General features: G+C 34.9%; 1 protein-coding gene across 5 annotated transcripts in view; it reads right to left on the bottom strand.

Moving 5' to 3' along the window:
- Positions 1-13,120, bottom strand: part of galntl6 (polypeptide N-acetylgalactosaminyltransferase like 6) — a 708,600-nt gene that overhangs the window by 46,050 nt on the left and 649,430 nt on the right. For all 5 annotated transcript variants that reach the window (XM_087236265.1, XM_087236264.1, XM_087236267.1 and 2 more), the window contains 1 exon segment: positions 8,939-9,122. In XM_087236265.1, coding sequence (XP_087092391.1) covers positions 8,939-9,122 — 184 coding nt within the window.

Genomic DNA, 13,120 nt, shown 5'->3' with positions numbered 1-13,120 from the left:
TTGGTGAATCATGCGTTAACTAATGCAGGACCAGCAGAAGTCAATCATAGTAAGCACGTGGTCCATTTAAAATTAGTTTATAAATAAACTTCACGTCAAGATCCTAAAGCGCAAGTATTTTGAAACACTGATCTAAAGCATGAGCTGAAACAGCTAGGTCATGTGACTAAGACAATTCGAAAAACCTAGGTCACGTGACTAAAGTGTTTCGTAACACAAAGTCACTTGACTAAAACGTTTCAAAGCATCGGCCATTTCAAAAGTAGTTCGAGACCTGGCGTATCTATGTTTGATAGACAGGATTGGAAATGTACCTGTATCTTATGTAGCCTAGTGGACCATTATTGAGCGCAGACTAACTGTGCTACAAATGGCCCATGTTCAAATCCGACTCTGAAATTATGACTTGGTGAATTTTAAAAATGTTCATTTTTATCACCAAAACAAGACATAATAATTCACAAAGTGTTCATTCGTATGTCAAACCAATGCTAAGACAAAACACATTACAAGAACAGAGCATATAAAAACGAATGACTATAACTTAATTACACTGAATTCAAACCAATCCTCTCAGCATACTGGTCTGAAAGTCTCAACTCTCCACTAAATCACCACTAGACGGGCAGATCAGTGTAGAGACGGGTTTCAAAACTGACACATTTGCTTTAACTGTTTCATTGTTTCATGAAGTCTCACTTTTCCACATTACTATCCATGTGCAACAACAATTAGGGAGGCAACAATCAAAACAGGGGCAAACAGGAGCATACAGGAAATCTAGAATCATAGTCAAAAACCGGCAAATGTTAAGTACAGTCAGCAAAGAATCAAAATAAATGGTAAAACAAGGCAAAGGTTAAAAATACAGGAAAGCAAGACAGGGATATTACTTATGTGATGCTTTAAACATAAACAAGACTCAGCAAAGAGTGTGTGAATGAGGTGTCCTTATAGTCCTACTAATCAGTCCATCATGAGCTTCCAGCTGTGTGTGTGTAATCAGTGAGTATCAGGAACTTGGGTGTGAGAACAAAGACTTTTGAGAGTTGTACTTCATCTAGTGGCCGATGTGTGGTTCTCCAGTGAACTGCAAGGCATAGATTGCTGTTCAAAATCACATTTTTCACATATTTTACATTAGTGCAGCACTTCTCTTGTCAGTCCGACTCCTGAAATACCTAATGTGTATTGTGATTGGTGAAATGTTTTAAGCATATTATGCCATGCCCGCTTATAACCACAAGTTAAACATTATGTAAATGAGAAACTTGTTTAAAGGTCACAATATATGAAGAGAATAATAAAGAAAATATTTAATATGAGTATTTCCTTTTGGAGTAGAACCTTTAACTTTTAATGCATACAGTTCACATGCTCTCAGTTTAACACTAGATTAAAGACCTATCTTTTTAGTAAAGCGTAAACAAAATGCATGTCATAACGGTATGCTCCATGCAGGTGAGTGGGCTTGACAAACCACCTGTAGGACACAGTCCTCCTGTTTTAATTTGTCAGGTATCTTGTTAGAAATACTCAGATGCTTTATATGTGTGTTTCTACAGTATGCTTGATTATATAACTGGCATTTTCATTTATAGCACATAATTTTTGCATTGATATCTAATATCTCTTGTTAAAACACATAATGAACAGCAGCTATGCTAATTATTTTCTTTGTTCTATACTTCCACTTGGGGATACTCATTCCGAGGCCTCTAAAGATTATGCGGCACGATTAATGTGATCCAAGACCTGTGAAGAGATGATGCTAACTCTTGAGGACCACAAAGGCTACACAAAGGAAGAGATGATGCCAATCATCGAGGACATTGATTGAAAATTGTACTTATTTTGATTGTAATGCAATAACGTGCACCTTTTGTAAAGATGCTTAAAAATGCTATACAAACACAATTGAATTGAATGGAATTAAATTGAATTGAATACACGGTGGGCGAGGCAGTGGTGCAGTAGGTAGTGATGTCGCCTCACAGCAAGAAGGTTGCTGGTTCGAACCTCGGCTCAGTTGGCGTTTCTGTGTGGAGTTTGCATGTTCTCCTTGCCTTCGCATGGGTTTCCTTTGGGTGCTCCGGTTTCCCCCACAGTCCAAAGACATGGGGTACAGGTGAATTAGGTAGCCTAAATTGTCCGTAGTGTATGAGTGTGTGTGTGAATGTGTGTGTGGATGTTTCCCAGAGATGGGTTGCAGCTGGAAGGGCATCTGCTGCGTAAAAACTTGCTGGATAAGTTGGCGGTTCATTCCGCTGTGGCGACCCCGGATTAATAAAGGGACTAAGCCGGCAAGAAAATGAATGAATGAATGAATGAATGCAGTGGCGCAGCAGGTAGTGCTGTCGCCTCACAGCAAGAAGGTTGCTGGTTCAAGCCTCGGCTGGGTCAGTTGGCATTTCTGTTTTGAGTTGAATATTTTCCCTATGTTCGTGTGGGTTCCCTCCGGCTGCTTCAGTTTAGCCCAGAGTCCAAAGACATGCAGAACAGGTGAATTGAGTAGGCTAGATTGTTCATAGTGTATGAGTGTAAATGAGTATCTATGGGTGTTTCCCAGAACTGGTTTGCAGCTGGAAGGGCATCCGCTGCGCAAAACATATGCTGGATAAGTTGGCAGTTCATTGCGCTGTGGCAACCCAAGATTAATAAAGGGACTAAGCCGAAAAGAAAATGAATGAATAATGATGAAATGCATGAATACACGACTACTGTACACACAAGTCAAGTCATCATCTAATAATTAGAGGTGATTAAGCCCATTATTTTCTATAGACAGAAGATGCCTGCAAAGTTGCATATGCTTGTATAAAATATATAGAGAATGTACCAATAGTCAATACAAACAAAAATGAACTAGCACTGCATATATTCAAATCATAAACAAAGGCTGCTTACCATTTTCAATATCAAAGGGGCTAGCGTTATGGAAAAAGAAAATCTCATATCGAAATGCTTGTGTATGAAGACATCACATTATTATAGAAGTACAGACTTCTGCTTGTGCTGTCATGATGTCTTTGTATGCTTTCATTTCTTTTGCTTTTATTCTCATGGATGGAAAAACATCCAGTCAGAAGTGATCTGACTCACTGATGGCCTGATGCCAAATTAACATGCTTAATCCGACAAACTGCCAGCAAAGTGAGCCAGAATAAAGTCAACATTTAGAACATACAGCAAAAAAGTAAAAAATAAAAAATAAAAAAACTTGCCTGATCATCACTTACCAACATTTGGGGAATATTGACTGCTGACTTAACATAGTGTGTTGTGTTAAAAACGACAGCAACTCAATTGATAATCATATACTACTACTACTACTACTAATAACAACAACAATAATACCAAATCTGACCTTCTATATATTAACACTATATATACTAATTTATGAATATTTCCTTTATATTAGTTTGTCTGCAAAATTCTTTCATTTTATCTTTATAGTATATTTGTCTAATGTCATGTAGTTTATATTAATGTTATTCATATTAATAATTGTGTTTTGTTGATATTTTGTTTTATCATTTTAAAATGAGGGGCCGGAGAGATATGACATGCAATATAAGTGATGACACAACAGGATATAAGAACCCATATGCTGTATTTTTCCTCCTTAAGACACCCACATTGGCTTTTTTTACATTAACATGTTAATGTTGTATTTTGAAACTACTTAACATCACAATGTGGCTTTTTAAAAAAAAACATATCCAAATGCTGCATTTAGATGCACAACAAAATCAGTGTATTGCTCATGTAGGCTTTTTCTACATTCTATGTTTTAAACTGGGTAACAATTAGGGATGCATTGATAATATATTTTGGTTTTACGATTATAGTCTGAAGAATAATCATGGTTTCACGGTTGTAACCATTATTAAGCATTTATCAAATTCAAAACATTACTAGTTTAGAAAGTCCTAAAAAACTGTTTTCATTTAAAAGTGTTGTTTATTGCTGCTCCGTAACCAAACACAGCACAAAATAATAATAAAAACAAAAAAATAGTTTATGAATGTTTTGGATTTATACATGAGAAATAATTTTACAATAAAAATAAATGACAGAACAAATATAAGAAAAAAAAAAAGTAATTAAATAATTAATAAAATAGTATTTGTCTAACGTTAATTTAAGCTATATATTAACTAAGAATTTAATGAACTGTTGTTATTATCTGCGTTCATACATAGATAATCATTTGAATAATTTGAAAGAATTCGTCTAACATATATATCATTTGTTTACATTGCACGGAAAGCCACATTCAACTATCACCACTACAGCGTGAAAAATGCATCGGTCCGCTTGCGAGCCGTGCGTGCACCGCTCCTATTATGCACACGTCTCCATTGGAAATAATGAACTTGTGTGTGGAGAAGACGCAATATGTGAATGGCCCTCTGCTATAGTTAATCCAGTGTACGTGTGTATTAGCCTCGCTATAAGCTTGGAACTTTACACTAGCACACAGTTGGCATAACTTTGTTTAATTGCAGCAGTTTCGTTTCGAGCAACAGAAACGCAGCGTTGAGAAGCTTTTTTGATTAATTGACCGTAATTAATTTAATTGCGGTTAACAGTGAAATCGGCTTATCATTGCATCCCTATTAACGATATCAGTGCATTGTACAAAAGGCCTTTTCTACAAACATATCCAAAAGTTTTCGGCTCTGCACACCACTTGCTTAATGTCACCTGACTCCCTCTCTGTGCAGCCTTCAACTGCAGCTTGTGCTGTATTGAACAGACGCACGTCACTTCCTAACTATATCGACTGTTTTTTCGACTGAACCAAATTTATATTTGATGTCTTGGTCACCCTATTTGGAGCAAATTGCACAAATTGCCTTGAGGGGTGGGTTCGGCCTACGGGCTGCCAACTGAATAGCCCTGTTATATTGCATTGCTTTGCACTCTATAAACACAACCAAGCCTTAACAATACACTCTGGACCACCACTTTAAAATGTATATATTATGGTCCATTATGCAATTATGTTCAGAGGCATGAAAAGTGTGTATAATAATATACACACACAATACATTATATATAATAATAGCATTTTAGCTGTTATTATTTGAGAAAACTGACCTACAAAATTAGCTGCAGGCCATTAACTTATACTTGGAAAAAATACCAAAAAAGAAGGCATGTGCAAGCTTAAACATTAAAAATACAGAATTATCCCAGAGAAGCAATGAAAAACATGAAAAGAAAAACTGTGAAAAAAAGTCTGAATGAAACCAAACAGTTTAAAAGCAGTTTCTAAACCATTTAGATAAAGAAACAGACACAAAAGGAGACATTCTAGGCACGCACTAGTCACATGTAGCCAGTAATGCTGACAGCTTGGCAGAGTGGAATAGATATAAGAGGTGTGTTTGATCCCTGACAGGTGGGCACAGGTTGAACCAGTGGCTGCAGAAAATATGAGCTGCCCTCAGGGCTTGGAGGAGGAGTGGGATGCTGGATGAACTACAGTGGGCTGCTCTGGGCACAACATATAGAAGAACCAGCAACCCGAGGGAGAAGGAGAGGCCTGAAGTCCACAGAAAAACAAAATCACAGAGGTCTGAGGATAAAACCTTGCAGCATCTCAGCAATGTTAAAATACTAATCCACATGTGTGCATCAGCAGGCCTGAATGATTGGTTGTAAGACTGTGTAAGTTTGTGTTTTGGAGTGAGAGAGTCTTCAGTCAGCGCTCTGCAGAGGAGATGCAGTGCGCCTGTACATATAAACACAAATAAACACTCCGCCACACTAAGGAAAGCTGATTTTCTCAAGACCTCATATCTACCCCGAAAAATTAATCCACAGCTTAATGCCTGGTATGGCTAGTCTGGGGTGCAACGTGCGGTGATGTGATAGGGGACCAAAAGAGTTTACACACATGCACGTGCACACGCGCACACACACACACTCACACACACAAACACACATGAGAATGTCTCTACTGCAATGGTTCTCCAACTGGGTGAAACAATTTGATTTTATAGAAAGCTGAAAAAAAGCTAAAAAGTTACTTAAAAAAATATATAATCTATCTAAAAAAAAATTAAAAAAATAAATAAATATATAGAATAAAATAAAATAAAATAAAACAAATTAAAAATATATTAAGATATTTACTTAACCAAAAATACAAAACTATTCACTTAAGAATAAACAGATATTGTTATAAAATATAACAAACAAACATAAACATAACAAACAACCAACCAAGCAAACAAACAAACAATTTTAAAAAAAATGTGTTTTTGTTTACCTCTGGCAATAATACACCTAACTTAAAATAAAATAAAATAAAATAAAATAAAATAAAATAAAATAAAATAAAATAAAATAAAATAGGGACAGCACGGTGGTTCAGTGGGTAGAACAATCGCCACACAGCAAGAAGGTCGCCACAAGTCCAAAGACATGCTCTATAATTATTTAATATAATTATATAATTGGTATATAAGTAATTAATTATTAATATAATTAATTAATTGGGTAACCTAATTGGCCGTAGTGTATGTGTATGGATGTTTCCCAGTGATGAGTTGCAGCCCTTCATAAAGAGACTGAGCCGTAAATTAAATTATATTAAATTAAATTAAATTAAATTAAATTAAATTAAATTAAATTAAATTAAATTAAATTAAATTAAATTAAATTAAATTAAATTAAATTTATTCGCCTAACCAAAAATATGAAACTACTCACTTAACAATTAACAGATATTGTTATAATGTATAATTTGATACACAAACAAACAAACAAACAAACAAACAATTTATGACATTGTGTTTTTATTTTTGGCAATTACTCACTAAACCCTTACTTTCAAGATTAAATTAAATTAAACAGTGGGTTTGTTGGGTGGCGCAGTGGGTAGCACGTTCGCCTCACAGCAAGAAGGTCGCTGGTTTGAGCTAGGTCAGTTGGTGTTTTTGTGTGTTTTACCAGTGTTCACGTGGGTTTCTTCCAGATGCTCCGGTTTCCCCCACAGCTCCAAAGACATGCACTATAGGTAAATTGGGTAAGCTAAAATTGTTCGTAGTGTATATCTGTGAAGGAGTGTGTATGAGTGTTTTCCAGTGATGGGATTGGCAGATTTTTTTTTGTCTACATATACACATATATATATATATATATATATATATATATATATATATATATATATATATATATATATATATATATATATATATATATATATATATATATATATATATATACAAAAAATCTGTTTTTCTTTCCACCTGTCTTAAACTGAAATAACACCTCTCTTGCTCATTTCTTATTCACTATTTGCATAAATTTTCTCTAATGTTTGACATCAATTCAATTGAAATCACAATGTGGTTATAAAATAATAGATTAAATATGTCTATAAATGCTTCAATTTACACAAACTGTTTCCGTGTATAAGGAAGCTATGTTTTCACCCACGGTGACGCCCGCTGTTTTTAATTTAAAAGTGCATTTTCGCAATAAAGATCACTATAATTATCACTGATGATAATGTAATCTATTATGAGCATAATACGAGATAAAAGAAACACATTTCTTGTTAAGTTTCAGTGACTTGAGTGCTATTGAGAGGGCCGTGAGGGAACATAAAAAAGAAGAAAAAATAAAGAAGAAAAAAAGCAGCTCAACTGCTTTTGAAGCTGAACTAATACTAAAGTCAGAATCATGGACTGATGTGAACTGTGGTGGAAAAGCTGGTTTAGAACAAAATATGCACACACTCAAACTGAAACGCAATAGGAGAGGATAGAAATAACAGACTTTGTATTAAGGCTCCAGACTTCAAGTTGTGAGTGTTAGAAGCGCAGGTCACTGGTCAAAGTGACATTTTATGAAATCCCTACACGTGAACAAAAATACAGGTTTAATGAGGCCAAAAACAATGGTGCATGGTATAAGGCATGTTTGAATCCACTTCTGCTTTATTTAAGGATAGGAAAAACGTCACTAACATGCTCTTTAAATAACAAAAAATAAAAAATAAAAAATTGCACCAATGACTTTAGACCTGCTTTTAGTTGGCCAATGGCAAGGTTTATTTCAGTAGCTTCAAAATAGCAATGCACCATCAATGCACCTTAACACACTTCCTTTTCAATCCAGCGTGGCCATGGGCGCACAACTGAAGGCAAATGTATTTTCTTTTTAAACAACATGGCACAGGATATTAAAATGATACCTGCACTAGGCTGAAAAAAACTTGCGTCACACCTCATGCCATAATGCACCGGGTTTAGGATAGGACCCAATGTCTTAATGCAGCGGATATGAGTTAGATAATGAAACAAAATGACAGATCAAAAACTAAAGCAAATTAGAGATTGAACAGTGAGGAATATCAAAAGAAAAAAAAAGACCAAAGACTAATAAAAAATGGACTTCAGCCATCATTCCAACATAGGCGCACATGCTCTAACTGAAAGCGGAATACACGCTATACTCGATATACTCTATATAGCAATCTCTCGTGACACAACCTCTCCAATGCGACACCTTGCAAGTCATATGACTCCTATTTATTATAATCTGACAGTAACAGAGGAACGCCGCCAAATGCATGTGAAGTAAGAGTAATGATTTTTCTCTAATAATTTACTTGAGTAAGAGTAAATGTATCTATTTTAAAATCTACTCAAAAAGTACATGTTAACCAACAATTTTACTCAAGTATTTGTAATGAAGTAAATGAAATTCGTTACTACGCACCTCTGAATATAAAACGCAAAAAAAAAACACATGCTCTTGCATTTCTTTCCTTAAAAGTAACACATTTAGTTCTGTATTTATGATTGTAATATTACTTTTTTCAAACACAACTTTATATCTATCTGCCAAATCTCTCTTTATTAATTCTGTCAAATAATTAGGACAGTCAAATAGGTGTAAAAGAGATGTCACTCACTGATATGGGTCACTGGGGTCTGGTCCTTGCAGCTCAGGTGGGATAGGAATACGTTTATAGTACATCTCCCAGTCAAAAGCTCCTCTCATGGCATCCCCAGCTTGCGCTTCATACCCAAAGTGATTATGATCAATCACATCTATCATGGGGCATACAATGGTTTTGGGATTTTGGGCGATTTGATCTGTAAAAAAAAAAAAAAAAAAAGAAGAAGAGGAAAATTAAAAGTTAGGTAAAGCCAGAAATCTATCGCTTCCTTTCTCTGTGGAGAAAAGGAAAGAAGAAAAGAAACGGAAGTCTCTGGAGTCTCCCTCCACTCCTGGATCACTTGCTCTCCTTCGCTCTGCTTGGCTGAGTGTGGCGACCCTGTGAAATTTAAAGCCGCCACAGCCGCCCGGCGATTAGAAACAATTACAGCGCTTCAAAGTAGGTTTGCTCCATGGAGGGCCGAGCAGAAAGGACCCTCGGCCCTTAACTCTATCTCTGTCAGTCAGCAGCCGCTAAGCCGTCCCAGATCTGTCAGCCACACTCTCCCTCAACACCACTGCACTACTGGACCATGGAGATCACAGGGAGAACGGAGAACAGACCTGCAACATTGGGCTTAAACACACAGCAACCAATGCATCATGAAGATTTAAACTCAAGAGCACAATCTGAATGGAACCGAGATGCTTTAAACGGAGAGTTCACCCAAAACTGACATTTACCCCACCCTTTACTTGTTTCAAACACAAAAGAAGATATTTTCAAGAATGCTGAAAACCTGTAACCATTGACTTCCATTGTATTAGATTTTTTTTTTCAGTGGTTAGTGGTTACAGGTTTCAGTCAGTGGTTACAGGTTTTTAGCTTTATTCAATATATCTTCTTTTGTTTGGAACTACATAAGGGTGAGTACACAGTGAGTCATTTTTTTTAGTGAACTATCCCTTTAAGATGAAAAGTTTCATACATTTATGTTTTTTTTTTTTCCACTACCTTTATTGTAGAAAATAATAATAAAAAAATATTGGCTCTCTTTTGAACACAAAAGTGGATATTTCATCACTTCATGCATTCTCTGGGCTGCACGATACTGGAAAAATCTGACATTGCGATATATATTGCGATATGAATACACTACCTGACAAAAGTCTTGTCATCTATCCAAGTTTTAGAAACAACATACTGTATAATAACCTGACTTCTAGTTCTTCTATCATTTTGGCATCAGAAGTGGCATATACGAAAGGCAAAGGTCTCTAGACTATGCTTATTTTACTAAAATGAAATATGATCAGGCATAATTTTTTTTATTATGTCATCAGGACAGTAATGTCTGACTTTGCACAGACAAAGGACTTGTCAATTAACATAAATATGGTACAGTAAAGAATATGGTGGTGCAGTGGAAAAAGCATTAATATTGTGTATGACTCCCATTAGCTTGGAGGACTGCATCCATACTTCTCTGTAATGACTCAAATAACTTATTAATGAAGTCATCTGGAATGGCAAAGAAAGCATTCTTGCAGGACTCTTCGGATTCATCTTCAATGCCTCCTCCTTCATCTTACCCCAGACATGCTCAATAATGTTCATTCTGGTGACTGGACTGGTCAATCCTGGAGAATCTAGACCTTCTTTGCTTTCAGGAACTTTGATGTGGAGGCTCGCCATGTCAAAAACTTCTCCACCAATCAGGTTAGCACTTTTGTACACGTGCACGGAGCTGCTGAAGTTACAGTTGACAGCACTTGAAGGCGCTCAAGCACAAAACTGTCAATGCGAGTGCACACTGAAGTAGATGCCAAGAGGCGATATGAACGTGCAGTTGCTTATTGCTCTGGTGAACAATAATCATTTTTTCATTGCTAGAGCTGGAGCTGCTACTTCAACCGACCATAACAACAAGCATTACAACTTTGTCTTCATCTTCTGTGTTACAAGCGGGTGTCAGAAGCTTAAAGTTGTGTAGCGCCATCTAATGTCAAGGAGTGATTTTGCATACTCTTCTGCTTGACGCCAGTTAAAATCGCTTGGGTTTGAATCCAGAAAAACGTCTTAAAGTGCTGACAATAAACGCAAACAAAAAGCGTCTGTGTATGACATATTGTGCAGCCCTACTAGTGTCTTTGTTGTTTGATAGAGAAATAATTATTTATCTGTCTTTGAAATAAATAAATGAATGAGTAAATGACAGTTTTCATTCATAAAGTTTAAAATAATTTCGATTTCTAGTTTTATGCTGTTCTTCTGAACTTTCTATTGATAGAAGGATCCAGATTGATGATAATGAAGGACACACAAACAACACAACATACAATTGATTTCTATTTGTCTTTTTAAGTGCTCTTTTTACTGCATGTTTAATCAAATAAATGCTTAGTGAGCACACTTTTTATTATTATTTAAACACATTTAGCTGAACCCAAAATGTGAACTATTGGTTTGTATGAATAATATTTTTTTCCCTCTAAAATGACTGAAAATCAAATTGGATGGAAATAACATTGATGGATGCCATTTTCAACCCCTTTTTCTAGCTAATGGGAAATGTGACAAATTATATCTTTAAAAGCATAAAGTCATATTTTTACATATTTAGAACAATTTGACAAAATTACACAGCTCGGGTGGAAACCAGTGTGCTAAAAAACAAGGAATATTTAACTCGATTTTCCATTTTCACAAATCAAGTCTTGTGCTGCATCTCAAGCTCTTCACTGACACTGTAATCTTATAAAAGAGTACACTACGTTCTCACGAAGCTTGAGGGAGAAAGTGCCATAACTTCTTGAAAAATTGATATTTTACATTTATTCTACATTAAATATTGAAACTGGGTTTATTTCACTATTTGTTTAGATTATAAAAATTGTAATACATGAAACCTCTCCGCCTGAGCATTTTTCAAGTTGCCAGATAGCTTTTGGTAAGGTTAGACATTTTTGTTGAATGTTTGGTGATTGCGATAGTTTACATATTCTCAGATTATGGATGGTTTAAACTGCTTCTTTCACTTGTTGTGAAACTTGGATCTGGCGAACATGTATATTTTATTTTGTGTATTAGAATGAAAACATAGAGTTGTGGGTCTAAAAAGTCAATGAAATGGAAGTGTTGTGCCAATTAGGTCTAAAAAAGTTGATTGTAACAAATGAAAAGTTTCACACATTTATGGGTGTTTTTTTCACTACCTTTATTGTAGAAAATATTGTAGATTAAAACTTATCTGTTTTCTCAGTGTTGGGTTGTAGCTGGAAGGGCATCTGCTGTGTAAAACATATGCTGGATAAGTTGGTGGTTCATTCCGCTGTGGCAACCCCAGATTATTAAGGGAATAAGCCGAAAAGAAAATGAATGAAAGAATGAATGAATGAAAAGGCATCTGTATTTGCTTTTATTGCACTTTTGAACACAAATGTGGGAATGTTTACTCTTTATTTTGATGATTTTGATACATGTTCTCAGATTATGCACCTATGATCGATTTCTATTGCTGCTTTCACTTGTTGTTGGATCTGGAGAACCTGTATATTTTATTTGTGTAATGGAATGAAAACATGGAGCTGCACGAAATTATATCAACAACATGGAAACGTGCTGATTAGGTCTAAAAAAAGGAAGTTAATTGTAATAAATTGAAAGTTTAATATATTTATGGGTGCTTTTTCCACTACCTTTACTGTAGAAAATATTGTTTTTTTTTTATACTTTGCTGACCAATTGACTGATTTTATAATAGATTTTCTTAAAACGTACGACATTATTATTTTTTTTAAATTCTTGTATTATGCAGTGCACATAAAATACACAAAAACTTCAACATATATTATCATTTTTTTGTATCTCAAGAATTATTGGACTCACAAAATCCTAGAGGGAATGACAAATGTTTTGTCCAATAATGAGTATTCAGCTAAAACATTAATTCTGATTCTGATTTTAAGGGTTAAAACAGCAAAGAATATTATACATTCAGAAAAATGTAATTCATTTATTATTATTATTATTATTATTATTATTATTATTATTATTAACTATTTGTTAATGATTTTATTAATAATGATAACAACAACAACAACAAAAACAAATAAATTTTAAATTATTTTAAATTCAATCTGTTTCTTTATGCAAGGAAAAAACTACACTAACACTCTCTCCTCAACATTTATTTATGTATTGTATTATGTATTT

The sequence above is a fragment of the Danio rerio genome, chromosome 1 (genome assembly GCF_052040795.2).
Source record: "Danio rerio strain M-AB ecotype USA chromosome 1, GRCz13ab, whole genome shotgun sequence".
Lineage (NCBI taxonomy): Eukaryota > Metazoa > Chordata > Actinopteri > Cypriniformes > Danionidae > Danio > Danio rerio.
Note: the sequence above shows the minus strand (reverse complement) of the source record. Positions and strands in the feature narration are given on the sequence as shown.